Source organism: Manis pentadactyla, chromosome 1 (genome assembly GCF_030020395.1).
Source record: "Manis pentadactyla isolate mManPen7 chromosome 1, mManPen7.hap1, whole genome shotgun sequence".
Classification (NCBI taxonomy): Eukaryota; Metazoa; Chordata; class Mammalia; order Pholidota; family Manidae; genus Manis; species Manis pentadactyla.
In genome coordinates, this window is record NC_080019.1 from 219,615,164 (window position 1) to 219,630,962 (window position 15,799).

Here is a 15,799-nt window from a genome sequence, read left to right on the forward strand (position 1 = left end):
AGATGGCCTTAACAATGATAGCCTGACGTAATCATATACATGGGAGTCCCAGGTTATGGGACAACAGCCAAACTGCCTTATTGTCCATCATACAAGACCTACCTCATTGTCCTTTCTCCCCCTTCATTTGAGCCTTGGCCTCACTGGGTAATTGTGACCAGCCATTAGTCATTAAGGGCAAGTACACTGAAACAAAAATTGGGTTACAGACGGCACAGAAGGAATGCCTGTGGGCAATCTATCTGTGGACAGGTGTACCTCCTTTAAATAGACCATAAAGTCCCCAACAATACAACCATCTTTGTATCTCCCACACATAGCACTGTAGTTCAGAGGAAGGGCTGTGGCCTCCAAATAATGAAATTCAACATCTTACCAGTTCTTTACCAGTGTAGGCATATAGCAATGAGTAAGCACAGCTCACTCCCTTCTGAAGCCACTATTCCTCACTAGGAAAACTGAACATATAATACATTCCTCCATAGGTGACTTTGAGGATTAAATGAGATTTCATTTAAAGCACCTAGCCCAAGCTTCTCACTGTGTGAAGTGAATGCTAGTTAGCTCTCATTATTTTTATTATTATAACAGGTGCTACATAAATGAATGGATGGATGAATTGGTGGGTAGGAGATAAAACTAATGACATCTGTGGTTTATTCCACATCTAAAATTCTATCATTCTACTCAGTTTCCAAATAACTTCCTATCTGGAAACTTCTTAGCTGAAGGTATTTCACCAGTGCTGGCTGCTGGCTGTTATTGTCGTGGTTTGGATGCAATAGGCTAGAGAGGAAAGTGCACACGACTAGAAGGCAGAGAACCAGAATCCACACTCAATCAACCTTTATGCCAAGCAGTGCACAAGCTAAGGAACACCAAGGCTTGGGCGTCTTCCCTCAGGGGGGGAAAGACACACTCATAACAGAATCTCATGGGAGCACAGAAATGGCCTTTTTTGCAAGTCAAGGAATGCTTCAGAGAGGATGAAATGTCCATGAGGGCAGGAAATGGGTTTCATTCATCCCCATCTTCCCAGTACCTGGCAAGGTTCCCAAGTACATTAGCAGTTGACAAATAGTCGTTGAATGAATGCAGTATCATTTCCTCTGGGTTTTGAGGGATGATTAGGAATTCAGTAAGACAAGACAAGAAGGGAACTCAGAAGCAGAAAGGATGGCACTTGTGAAAGGCATTCATGGAATTGGGAGATGCAAACCGTGCGTGTGGTGAGGGTACCATCGGGAGGGAAAGACCTCAGATTAAACCAGTTCGTGGCTATATAGACATCATGTGAATTGAAAGTGCTATACAGCTGTATGACTTCTGTACTTATCACTGCCCTCATTCTGACCTCTGGCTTCCCACACAGTTCTGAGACGGGTTCCCCCAACATTCACTAGCTTCAGGGTGTTCTCCAAAGTCCCTGAATTTTCTCTTCCTTTCTTTGTGACAAAATTTCAGAGACTCACTAAAGAACAGAGACATACAATATTTGCCTTCATCATTTCCAAGGAAATAGTTATAATACTCTCCAAAGAATAAAATTATCAGTGTATGCACACTGACCCACTGTAGCCACTAATGTTTCCATCTGACAGTGTTGGTTTCTAATCCATATCATCACGTTAACACTTTATAGAACTCATTTTAAAGATCCTTACTTTTAATTTGTCACCTGTGAAAAGTAATACTTGTCCAGTGAAGAAATACACTTTTCTTAGCTTTTATTAAGGTCTTTTGCACTGAAATGCTCACTTAAGAAAACTTGAGATTCAGAAAATTTAGAAAACTCATGCTTCTAACAAACATTTAAAAATTCAGAGAAAACTCTTCTGAGTGGAGGTTTTATCACAGAATTTTTATTAGGTATAATTTCCAAGTTAGTGCCAATAATGAAAAATAAACATTAACAAAGCAAAAGATTCCCTACACATTACACCCATATACCACCCAGGAGACCAGTCACTGCCTGGGTTCAGCTATGTCGCCCCCTAGCAGTTAGTTTTGAAAGCTGAAATTCATCTCAATGTTTTTCAATGTAATTTTAATGTGTACCAATGATAGTTCCTCAGGACAGTTTGTCATTCTTTCCTTGCCTGGCCTTTTCTCAGAACTTAAGTTCCTAATTTTGTTTTTCCTCTCTCAGCAAGTGAAAATATGACTTTACTACTTTCCAAGAAAATCTTTGTTGGTGTTCTTTAGAGTAGTATATTTTCTTCTGATAATGTCTTATGAGAATAGCTTGGACTTATATACAGAAAAGACACTTTGATTGAGGAGAAACATTATCAAGGCATTTTCTTATTCTCTCAAAATTTAAAAATGATTGCACCACTGTTTTTTGGCACTTCGTTTTGTGTAAGAACGGTTAGGGGACAACCTTAGGATGATTCTTTCTGTGATCTAGCTTTGCTTGTCTGGGTGCTTGAAAAAGATCTTTATTTTTGTAATTCAAAATACTTGCTAGGATTGTAGGTCTCTTTGAACTAAATTTTAGGCAGCGAGGTACACATTCAAAATTGTTTCTAATCAGGATGCATACTTCAGGATTATCTTTGCACAAAGCTTACATTTAAATTGTTTTTGTTTCTTGTTTAGGAAACTGTATCTCTTAGGTGAGATCTTTGTGCTCTGATCTCTGTATCTAGCATTACTTCAAGCATCATAATTTCAATCCTTCGTCCTTTACTTTTGAACCATGAGAATTTTTTTCCTATTTCCTCTCCACATTACTATTGATATTTTCTGCAATATCAGTTCTCTGTTTTACTGCCCCTAATAAAGATTTTAAGTCTGTAATTAAAATTTTGACTTCTTCTGAATCTCCTACTTCACCATGTTATTTTGGATCATCCTGTAAACTCTTCATCTCAATCTGATTGCTTCTTAAGATTATCTTCTCTTTTCTCCCAGAGTTTTTCATTCAACTTAATGAGAATCTTGAACAATTTTGAAATTTTTCTTTGTTTATTGTAACAAATCATATCTCGATTGGTTAGAAGACAAAGAATTATAGTTCTCTGATCAGACTAGAAAGTACACCTCTTCAAAAGAAATGGCAGCCCAGTTTTCTGGTTGACACAAAATATTGATTGCTGAACCAGGAGTCGGGGAAACAAAGGTCCATTTCACTCTCAGCAGAGCTACAAGAAGTGCCAGACTGGTAGGATTTTTCATTTCAGTTCAAATATGTTGATATGTAGTATAAATTTTTCCCAAGACAATCAAACCCATATTTTGTAGATGTGAGCATTTTTATTTTTCTATATTGTCAAGAGTATTTTAGTAGGAAGCCAGGAGAAGGTGTGTCAAGGAATGATATAAAGATAATATCTTAAAGTTGGAAGCCTTGACTACCATGACTATTTGGACTCTGGAAATAATTTTTTAAACCAATCCTTATTCATAAATGGAATAAATGGATACTTTTTAAAAAGAGACAAATTTTGTTCTTGAAATGGCCTGAACATTTCACAGAATTGTCCTGTTACATTTAAGATCTGAAATTTTAACCCAACTTTGTGCTAGCTTGCTTAACACTCTAAAATATATTCAGAATAGCCTACCTTAACATGCTTGAATGCTGAATATTTTATTCTTGGACAAGGAGCAAACTGTAGGTCTTTCGCCAAGCACAGTCAATGCTCCTGAGTATGGGTTACCAAAAACGCTGGGGAATGTTTTTTTTCTATTTATTGTTATAGCTCAAATCCTTGTGTCTCTGGTAGGCTTTAAGTGACATAAATATGCATTTCCATCTGCACATCCTTGTCAGGAATAGTTCTACTGGGAGGTGTTATGCCACCCAAGTACTTCCAGAATAGAGTCTGTTAATCCTGTTACCACTATAGAAACTCAGAGGAGAAGTCTACTCAGGCCACTACTACAGCTGCAGTGGCTGTAAATGTTCCAGCAACCACACCCTGGGTACAAAAAGGAAGCATAAGAAACTTGATTTTTCTTTAGTGGAGAAGGATGTAGAGAGCTGACCTCAGTCTAGCACTTGAACCAGCGGTCTCCAAAGTTTTTATTGTAAACCTTTACTAGTAATAAAGTGGGAAAAGAGCCAGCTCACCTTCTGTATATACTCCCCCAACACACACACACACACACACACACACACACAATGGATACATATACTGCTGTATTAATTGCTACATACAATACAAAATATGCAAAACTAGCTATTACATTAGGACTTAAAAAAATAAATGTAAATAGATGCTCTAACCCCATTGGGTAGACTTGTGCCACTTTGGAGGCCACTGGGCTTAACTTCCACCAGCTGGGCCATCAGGAAAAGAGATTTTAAGCCCCCAGTTAAGCCTTGATTGATTCCATATACACTGGGCACACACAATGAGCAGGAGTTTTCAGTAAGGATGGCTGGCTTCTCCACTCCCTCCCGCCTGTTACCTCTTGCCCTTCCTTCTGGCAGGGCCTGCCTTCTGGCCTCTCCAGGATCTCTGTATAGACTGTACGCCTACCCAACATGTATATAGGCAGATCGTGGATGGAGAATAATGGAATCAAGACCTAGGAGCTGACAGGGAACTTCTAACATCTGTCAACTGATAGGCCACCTCCCAGCCTTCCTGGAACAAAGGCAAGAACCAAATACAATAAATCAAATAAGTAATGCAATCATCAATCATCCAATAAATATTTTTCAAGAGGAATTCATTGATCTATAAGCACAGAAGGGACATCTTTAACTGCCTAATCTCATATAATGCAGGAGATCTTAGAATTACCCATGAATCTATTTGTAGAACAAAAATTCCCCAGAAAGGCAGTGAATATGGAAAAAACTTGCTATTTCTTATAGTAGTGAAAGACTGTCTTTGAATTGGCCAGAGAACAGCAGACAAACTTCTCCCAATCATTGCTGGTGTGAGTATAAATTGACACAATCTTTTTGGAAAGCAATTAGTAAATTATACTGAGCCTTAGAAATTTGGCTATTAATTCAACAAATCCTTCCCTATGAATTCAAGCTATATAAGCAAATAGATGTATGAAAAGATTCATGAAAATAATCTCTAAGAGTATTTATAATGGCAAAATTATTTTTAATAATATTTTTATAATAGCAAAATTTTTATAATAGCAAGACATAATTGCTATTACAGCAAAAATTGTTGAATGGGGGAAATGTTAAATAATTTATGATACACTGTGCAAGAAACATGATGCATTCTTTGATTCCTTATTTATTAAGTACCTACTATGTCCCAGACACTCTTGTAGGATATAGCAATTAAATAATACAGGCAAAGCTTTCATAAAGATGGTATTTTAGTCAAGAGTAGAAGAGACATACACTCCATAAGCAAGTAGACAAACACATAAATAAAACATTTTCAGAGTACAGAAAAGCAGTATGAAGAACATGAAACAGTGATATAATAAAGGTGGCTGGTGGTGAGAGCTCAGAATGACTTTAGGATTTGTCAACCTCCACACTATTGTCACTTGAAACCATATCCTTTATGGTCTTTTTGGCGGGGAGGAAGGCTTACTACACAATGCAGGACATTTAATGGCATCCTTGGCGGCTATGCACTAAATGCACCCACCCCAGTGATGGCAATAAAACACATCTCTAGCCCTTGCCTGATGTCCTTGGGGGAGCAAAATCTGCCTCAAGGAAGGACCATTGCTTGAGATTTACTGCAAGGGTAGGTGACGTTTGAGCTGAGACCTGAGTATGTTTTTAAAATCCTTAGGATATATAGAAACGTTCATGACATAATGGTAACTTATATAATATAGTCAATAAAATCTGAATAGTATTTTTCTTTTTATATGTCTGTCTAGATAGACAGGAGAGTATAATGATTAGGAGCATGGACCTGAACCCAGGCTGCCTTAGTTAAAATCACAGCTCCATCACTTAGTAGTGTGACCTTGGATAAGTTACTTTCCTCCCCTCTGTTCTTGTGTCCTGAGGCAAAAAATCGGGATGACACTAGTAGTACCTACCACACAGGGTTGCTGGGAGTATTAAATGAGTTAATACATACAAAGTTCCTATATATAGGTAGCATATATATGTACTACCTGTATATAATATACATTATATATATAGATTATAATATATATATTATATATAAGTAACATATTAGAGTAAGTGACATCTTGGAAGCACTATATATATGATATATCCATATCACATATATTATTATATATACGCTAAATCTGACATATATATATATAAAATGCACACCAATATTTATCTATGTATATATAGATAGATAGATATACTGCACACACACACACACATATATATATTCACACAGACCATATATTTTCATTACCTTTTTGTGAAACAAATACAATAATGGGCTAATAATGGTAGAATTATAGGGAATTTTATTTTCTTTGTGTCTTTTTATATTTTTCACAGTTTTACCAATGCAAATGCAAATGTTGCTTTCAAATCAAAATAAAATTCAATATGTATTTTAGCACAAAATAGAATTTTTAGACTTCCACCAGGATCCACTGGCACATCGAGAGTGGGGGAGGAAGGCTGATGGAAGATGTGCTCAGAAAACCTGTCCCAGGGAAAATGAGTCAATTGTCAACTGAAAGCCGAGACACCCCACATTCAATCTGTCAGTCAGTTCATCAGGCATCTGAAATTTATTTAACACTTGCTTTCTGCCAGACACCGTGCTGGGTTCTGGGAAATTAAAGATGAATGGAGCATGCAGTTCTTCAGGGGGCTCGTAACAGAAAGGGGAAGAAAGATAGCATCCACAGTGAACCACCGTACAAAAAAACTGAAGGATGGGCTCTAATGACCATAACCCAGGCCTCTGGGGCTCCCGAAAGGAACGATGAATTTCAGTTGGAGTGCAGGGTTTTGTAGGAAGCTTCACACAGGAGATGACACTTGCATTTATTGGGCTTTGAGGAAAAGTTTGGAAAATGTGATCACTAGGAGGCATTCTGGGTCTGAGCATTTACATAAAGTACCTCCTCATCAAATACCAGCAAGATCAATTAACCCAGAAGGTCCAGGGGGACAAAGGAGTTATACTTAAGTGTCTTGATCTCATATCAGAATGCCTGATTTCATGAAGCAATTTGTGAAGGCGAAGTTTGACTGTCATAGGAATTAGAAGACATAAGTTTAAGTACTAGCCCTGCCCCTTATCAGTTGGGTAATCTTGGGCAAATCACTAAAATCTCTGACCTCTATCCACTTCCTCTATCATATAATAGTGATAATAATACTTTGCAAAACCATTGTGAGCCTCAAATGAGATAATGCAAGTAAGAGACTTTAAGTGACATTCAAATAGTTGGGATGAATAAATTGTGATGGTTTTGACATAATAGAGAATGTTTTGAATAATTATAGTTTAATTTGTAACTTTTATATTTAAACACTGACAATAAAAAAATCAACTGTATATGTAATACCAATTATGCATGAGGTTATAGCCTGATTGGCTTCATTTTTCTCCCAGCCCTAAACCTATTACTAATCCATGTGCACCAAGCTATACAAACTGCTATCCCATTTTTGTTCTTCAGGTAACAAGCTTTATTTCTTGAGACACTTTATACAAACATTAAATCGAAGGTAACTGCATAAAAATGAACAGGAGACTCATAATTGCAGACTGTTTTCAAGTCTGAGAAAGATTCAACCATCTCCTAGGACTGAATTGCCCCTTGTTACAGCTTAGGATCTAGCTATAAAAGTATATCATGTAGCCTAAGCCTGTCTACTGGGGAAAAGTATAGTGGCAAGCAGAAAACTGGGATAATTATCTAGAAGCATTAGGCCAAAAAAACCCACTTTGGCCCCAAAAGATTGAAGATGCTAGGTGTCAAGGAAGTTTCTGGAAGGGACTGTTCAACCTTCTCCTCTTAGTTCTCTCTTACCTTTTAATCTTTTTCACCTTGAACACGTATTGCTATTATACTGGAGAAATAATATTCTTTTACTTTTTCTCTCTCTAAGAAAAAAAAACGATTTACTAAGGCTGATTGGAAAGGTTTAAAATGTCTTGTCATGGCCCTTGATAACCATTTCATCTAACATTTTTTGATGCAGAATTTTAGTTGAAGTGTGACTGAAGACCAATCAAAACAATGATGTATAAAAATGCCACTTTTACTTGAAAGTCTTTAAAAAACATCTTCTAAGCAGCTGCCATTTGAAAATTAAAGAAAAAATCTCCAATATATTTATCTCATTTATTCCTCTACCCCCACCAAAAATAAATTTAACCAACCCAAGATTTTGTTTTGTCCAATCTAATAGGATATAGCTATGGAGAACTCCATGAATTACTTGTTCCCATTCATTTCAAAACAGGTGAGAATATTTTAGGAGACCTTCGTCCCTCAGTCTGAGAAAATTACCCCACTCAACTTCCAGAAAATAAAATGTGTTTTTTCTTTTTTTTTTTTCAAATATAGCCTCTTTGAATATCAATCACCTTTTATGATGCTTCTCAGTACCAAGGAATTCTTACCTTCCTAATTTTGTTCTGTCTTTAGCAATAATAGTATCAGTTCTCAAATTTCACTCACTGTAAGAACAATTGTGTAATTGTATATTAATGATACCAAAAAAAAAAAGAACAATTGTGCTCAATACACCTAGAAAATGTGGTTCTAGCTCTGTCAAATAATTTTCGCCATGCTTGGTCATGTTGAGTACGTTTATTTTGTGTATTGTGGTATCACTTACCATGCTGTGGAGAATACAGTCCATATATTCTCACAGTAACAACAAAAATCATTTCTGACTTTGTATGAACTTTACAAACTTTACACACAAAGGAAAACCTTTCTTTCTTCCCCTACCATGTCACTTTGGTTAACTACTTTTACTAACCATAATTATTTGTTATTGGTTTGGTAGCTTATACCTTGAAAGGTCACCTGTCTGCTTTGACCTGATTTCAACCACAGATAATTACACTATGAAATTCTAAGCTACAGTGTCGTTAAATGCAAAGCAAAATGTAATTCATCACGATGGCTTTAAAAATGGCCCATACATTTGAAATACACACTCATTTTACATGCTTTGGTCTAGAATTAAAATTAAAATTGCCCTGCCTTAAAAGCTTATCTAATAATTTTCACTTAGACTTCTGGAGTTTACTGCTCACAAGAAAAACTTAACAATAAGCCACCTTTCTCAAAAGGAAATTTAGTAATAAAATAGCGAAGTTAATGGAGAACTAGAGAATGGAAAGATATTCAGGTAATAAGGAGGTATTAACATTTTATGTGAGTGCATGATGTGTGTTTTGTTTTGTTTTAATGAGTAAAAAAATCAGAATAATACTGCTCAAGAAACATTTTGATTCTAGTGTATATATATAATGTACATATAGCATATATGTATATATAATATAAAATGTGTTGGGGGGTTGTTACTATAGTTGACAGCAGTGATTACTGGAATAGCCTAGATTTAAGACAGGATTAAACCAGAGCGGTAGTGATGGGAATGAAAAAAGCAAACATGGACTTGTGAGCAATATCAAGGGAAGAATCAACAAAAACTGGTAAACTATTGGATGGAGGGATGGAGCAAATCAAAGAATATTTTTAAGCTTAGGGAACTGGAAAAAATGACAATACAATGAAAAGAATTTGAAGTGTGAATTCTTCAGGGATATCCAGAGTTACCCAGTTTTGGGAGAAGAATAGAAGCTTAGTAGAAAGAGACATAATAAAGGATTTGGCCAGTAACACAAACAAAATAACCGGTAGTCAGTTACAAGCCTGAGACTATAGTTTGCGATGACTGTGGGCCTCTAGAAGACCGAGACTATTTGCTATTCTTGTTTGAATTCCCCAGCACCTGGGACGGGGCTGAGGTCATTGTTTATGCTCAGTGACTGTGGCCTGGCTGGCTGGCTAACCGCACAGAGGTACCGAGCACCATCTCCACAAAGAAAGTGATTAAGCTGTGAGCATGGACAAATGCCACATTCAAGGGAAGGGTACAGAGAAGGAAACCAAGAGAACAAAGTCTGGAGGAATAAATACCTTGAAGGAATTGAAAGGAAAAATAAAAGAAACTAATAATAGAGACAGCAAAGGTTAGAGAATTAAACCAAGAGAAAGAAAGGGGAAGGGAAGGGAAAAACAAGACTAGAATCAGAACAAGGTAAGAAGAGATGCTCCTTATTCATAATTTGAATATGTGTGTGTGTGTGTATACTTATATAGAGAGAGACACTCATAGAGAATGCATGCCTGCAAAAATTATAGTCACATTTAGTGAGCAAAAATGAAAATCATGAAAATGTTTCCTTTATAACTTAAAATAAATAAATTAATAGCTCCTGTCACATTGATTCATCTATTGCATGTGGGTACCCAATATATGTTAATTGAATTAAATTAATAACATTTGCTAGATGGCAATAAAAAATTAATTAACTCTCTGTCGTTCTCTTAAGTTTATGCCCATTGGTTCTGCAATTATTTCTAGCCCAAACATGAATTTCCTATTTTACTGACTTTTAAGACACACACTTTAATTTTTTTCCTAAGAAATATAGCTGAACTTCTAATTTTTGTCCTAATTTTGGTGCAGTTTTTTTTTATTGTTGAAAAAAATTATTTTCTCTAAGTTAATGTCAAGAACTATGTATAACATCCCAAATATAGTTTCACAAGTTCCTTTTTTAATTCCAAAATCGTTTTCTCTGCAGAAGATGTGATATCACTTTTTATGTGTTTCTCCTTTTAGCTTATGTTACTTTATAATACTTTGGGTACAATGTCAAATAACCCCGCAAAAGAAGGAATCTGAGGAAATTATTGTTAGCATCTCTAAAAGATGGAAGATGTCAATAACATTCACCAAAAAAATTGTGACTCATTTCGGATGTCAGAATTCTGGGTTGAACAGACTGGGTTCTGAAATGTGTGTATGTCAGATGATTTTCTAATGAGCAACAGATAGTTCCCACTGGAGAATGAAAAAATAAAAATAAAAATATAAACAGAGATACCGAATTAAAATAACTTTATGAATGGCAGTTTAACTTCTCCATAAAATTCTCTCAGTGCAAGCCCAGTGTCTCCAAATGGTTGCTTAATGTAGCACACCACTTAGATTCAAAATGCTATACTTAAAATTGTTGCAAAATTAAAAAGAGAATCATATACCACTTGGCTGTATACTGTATTCTTCACATGTTCCTACATTCCAGTAACCTCTATCCAACGTTTCTTTTTTTTGTTGTTGCTGAATTACTTTGTGCAAAAGCAATTTAAATTACATGCAGCCTGACTACGTGTGATAATTTGAGCTGATTGTTAATTAATTCTGTAAGTAAATAGCTGCAGCAATCTCTATACTCATCAAGGTTTCGTTATCTATCAGCTCTTACTTTAATGTACAGTAGAAAGCAGCTGTAACTGAACAGGAAGGAGCCCCTGAGTGTGCGGGAAGATAGTTGCTTTGCAAGGCTCAGTTTTGGGTAGATGACACATCATGGGATTTAGGGCGAATAAAGCAGTGGTTCGGTATTCAACTTGGAAAACCAAGTTGATTTTACCCCATAGAAGAAATGTAGCAATATTCACAGGCATTTTGGTCGCCACTATCCAGAGCAATAGATGCCACTGACATGGGGTAGGTACCGGAAGGGGGTGCTGCTCAACCACCTACAGTCTCCTCACAACCAAGGATTACCGGGCCTCAAATGTCCTATTGCTCCAGTTGCTCGAAGGCATAATTTCACTGGTTATCTCTTTGTAATATTAGCTGGCTACTGGAAACTTTGATACCCAAGGAAGAAAACAAACTAATTATTTTTATCATCATCCTTACATCATTCACTTAGTGAATCTCTCTTGAATTAGAGGAAGCCTAGAGTTGCCCAATCTGTTGAGCTAATTCTGTCGACTCAATATTACATTAATTGCTATCAACAATAGATGTTTTTGTGAACCCCTATTTCTGCCAATCCTTTCTAGGGTGAATCCAACTGCAACCAAGAGATTTAAAGCCAGCAGCATAAGGGGTAGGAAATGAAAATTAAACATTGTTCAAAGCCAAGGCTGTTTGGAGGCTCAGAAAGAAACAAAAATGGCCTAAGACAATTGCGTGTCCACACTGTCAGCTGCCGTGCCAGTGAGGAGCCCTCGGAGATCCACTGTCTCATGGCCGTTTCTGGAAAGCACCGATGCACACATCAGTGGGTTGCTTTCTGTCTCTGCTCTCAAAAGCAGATAGACCCTGTCGCAGGGGTTCCCAAACATGTCTGTATGTTGGTGTCACCTGGGAACTTCAAAAACTGCCAAGGGTTGTGAGCTAATCTGTTGGGAGCTTGGGTGGCAGGGGATCCGGGGGGCTTCACTGAGCTTTAAAAAATTCCAATAATTTTCAAAGATTTTTCCAGGTGATTCTACTCTTAGACAAGTCTGGGAACCACTGCCTTAGGAGATAAAACCAAGTCAAGATTTCCATCCGTCCCAAACTTAAGACGCAACTTTTGAAAGGAATGATCAAAATGGACTCAGCAAGAATCTTTTCCCACCCTGAGCTGTGTAAGCGTGGTAGGATCAAACCAGGTTGCCAACTGCATTATTTACTTCAGTCACTCATTGGGCATTAATGGATCCATCAGGCTTTGGGGCTAGTAATGCGAAAGTGGTTCTCCAGAACGTGTCACCAACTCTCAACAGTACCACTCAACCACCAGGACTATTGCCTGTTGAGATCTTAAGACGTCTCTGGGAATCAGCTTGGCTGCACGTATGAGAATACGTTCTATTAACTCTTTTCTCCATCTTAGGATTCTGCTGAATGGGTAGAGGTGATTTATAACTGCACCACTGCCCAGTCTGGTTCTCAATCTAACATGATTTCATGTCATGTTTCTTTTATACACTCATCAGGATTGTAACTGAAGTGGTTACTTCTTGGCTAACTTTTCTGATGCTTGTGAAAGGCAGGGGACCATGTCTGTCTTAGTCACTGCAGTATCTCATGCCCAGTCCAGAGCTTGCTACATAGCAGACCATTTATTATGTAGGCATGAATGAATAAATGTGGGAGTTCTCAAATACATGCAGCATTTACATTTCTCAGTCTTCTCTTCAACCAGACTTTAAAAAAGTCAAGGACTTTGGAGGTTCCCTATCAGGAGGTTATATGGAAATAAAGTATGTTCCCAAGAAGCCCAACAGATTACCACCTGAACAGGGACCCAACAAATGCTAAGGAAAAGAAAAGGGTGGTAACTTAGAGTCTTTGAGGGCAAAAATAGGAAAGAGTTTATAAACAGTTTATTTATAACCACTTTTCTGATGCAGAGAGGAAACTGAGGTTTGGGAAAGCAAAGGAAAAAAGCAACTTGATGGAGATCACATATCTGGGCAGTAATACCCAGCATGCAAGACCCTTTGCTACTTCTGAAAATTGTAAAACACTGTGACGGTGAGCTGATGACGTACTATGATGTGTGATTGGGTAGACCAAAGTCAGTGAATTCTTGATTCACTCCACCCGTCACTAAGAAAAAAGCCATGGTAAAAATAACTGTCACAAATTCCTGTGATAGGTGAAACTTGTAATGCTTGTAAAATTTTATAATTATTGCACTTTTTAATTTTTATTTATATTTTCATTCAAAATTATACTGTTCAAGAATGCTTCATACTTTTTAACACGACTTGTATTTTTATACAAGTCCAAATATGATATTTTCTGCAAATATCTGTGCTTCCATCACTAGGTCATGTCAACTATAGTGGGTTTGTGTATGTGTGTTTTCTTTTTTCATCTAGATACGCAACTCACAAATGAAAAGCACGCAGACGAGAAACCCATTAATGCTATCATTATAAATTCCGTATCCGAATTCAATATCACAGATGGACCAGCCAAGGAAACCCCCAGTGAGAAAAAACTGTCAGAACCCAACACATCACTGTCCTCCCTTGAAGAATGCCAAACGAAATTTTCCTACCTCCAAACTGATACTTCAGTTCATCCGAGAGACACTGATGGTATGTTTCTCAGAATCAACCCATCTCTAAATAAAGCTCCCCAGCCCCCAGCCCCTATAAAATCCTCACATACGCTGTTAGGAAAAAAACAAGTCTTTATGAATATTAAACAGGAAGACTTCGATTTGAAAACCCTGGTGAATGACACATGCCAAGGTCACTTTGCCATTATGAGGTGCTTGGCAGGTTGTTTGTTCTCAAAGCTGGGAATTGGAGGCAACATGTTTTAAATAGCTGGAGTAAGGTATAACCATTCTTTCTATGGAGATATGAAGTGGATAAAGAAGGTGACTGAGTCTTTTTTCTTCTCGGATCTGGGACTATTCAGCCCATGACTCTATGTTGAGAGGAGAAGAAGGCAGAATGGAGGGGCATTGAAATGCTGCAAATGTATAAATAGAGACTATATAAAATAGTCTCATCAGCAACCTGTGAAAAAGGGCTGGTTCCTCTATGTCACATCACCTCCAGGCATTCTGATCAGAGCAAAACTATACCACACCATTGCTGCATAGGACATCAAAGGCCGTTCCATTTGCAAAGTCAGTTGCCAATTGATTTGGTTCTAAGTGATCAACACAGTCGACTTCAAAGTCATGGACCCCACACCAAGACATATGGCATTTTATTCAGGTTGACTATGCAGCGACCTTTATAGGAGACATAAACCATTCAAGAATTTTATAGTGATCCATATCTACATTTGCCTTTAAAGAAAGGTTGGAGTTTCTCAAAGGAAATGTAATAGGGCATAGTTTCTGGCCTATATTTAAATTCATATTTACTTTTTGAAAAAAAATAGATACATAAGCTTTCTATAACAGGAACTTTGGAATCACATCAGTGATTCCTGGCCCTGAAATTTATTAACTGTATGAAACTGGGTAAGTTTTTTACCACCTCTGAATCTCAGCCTCTCAGTTATATCATGGAGCTAGTAACATGCCACAGAGTGTTTTTAAGATCAAATGAAATAACATGTGGAAAGCATACAGTAGAGAATCTGTTACATAATGGAGAATCAAATTTTGCATTCACTATGAAAATGGTTTTAGAAAGTCAGGGGAGATATTTCTAACATGTTATATATGATCTTGTGCAAATGTTGTCATGGATGCTTTAGACCAGAAGCTACAGACACAAATGCCTGCAGTTACCAGGAGGTAATGTGAATTCCAGGAAACTGGAAGTAAATAATAGGGAATGGTGAGGACTGTGCCAAAGTAAAGAGCATTGTCTCTACTCAGCTCCAGCTAATTGTTGTCAGGAGGAAATATAGGCTACAGTGGCCAGATGTAGACAGTTACGTGGAATCTCTGACTTTTTAAGTGTTGGCAAGAGTTCTATTTGTTTAACGAAGTCCCAGACACTCCCAACAATACATAGCTTTGGGCCAACTTTTCCCCGTAGACTGCCTTATGACCTCAGATCATCCAAGATGGTGTCCACATTTCTGGCTTTGTGAGAGTTGGATCCCAATCAAGAAAGTAGACAATACAGGAGAGTTCTGTGCAAAAAGCATTACGACACTAGAGCATTTTATGGGATTGTATCAGGGACATATGGATTTTATTTGTAATGATCCCAGAATTAGAAATTGCTATTATATGTATCCATGTACTACAATATAGTACCCCCCCCTGAAACCACTCTGATCTGCCCTATCTGGGATTCTGGGAACACAAGAAGCACCAGTGCAGCCAGCATGATACCTGAAGGCTTATGTTCTCGGGGAAAGGCCAAAATGACTACTCCGTTAAAAGGCAACAGTCAGGAGCCTCAT

General features: G+C 37.3%; 1 protein-coding gene across 2 annotated transcripts in view; it reads left to right on the plus strand.

Annotated features, from left to right (window-relative positions):
* MDFIC2 (MyoD family inhibitor domain containing 2) overlaps window positions 1-15,799 on the plus strand; it is a 95,273-nt gene that overhangs the window by 72,543 nt on the left and 6,931 nt on the right. For both annotated transcript variants that reach the window (XM_057499317.1, XM_057499342.1), the window contains one exon: window positions 13,795-14,016. In XM_057499317.1, the coding sequence (XP_057355300.1) occupies window positions 13,795-14,016 (222 nt within the window). The remainder of the gene's footprint in view (window positions 1-13,794; window positions 14,017-15,799) is intronic.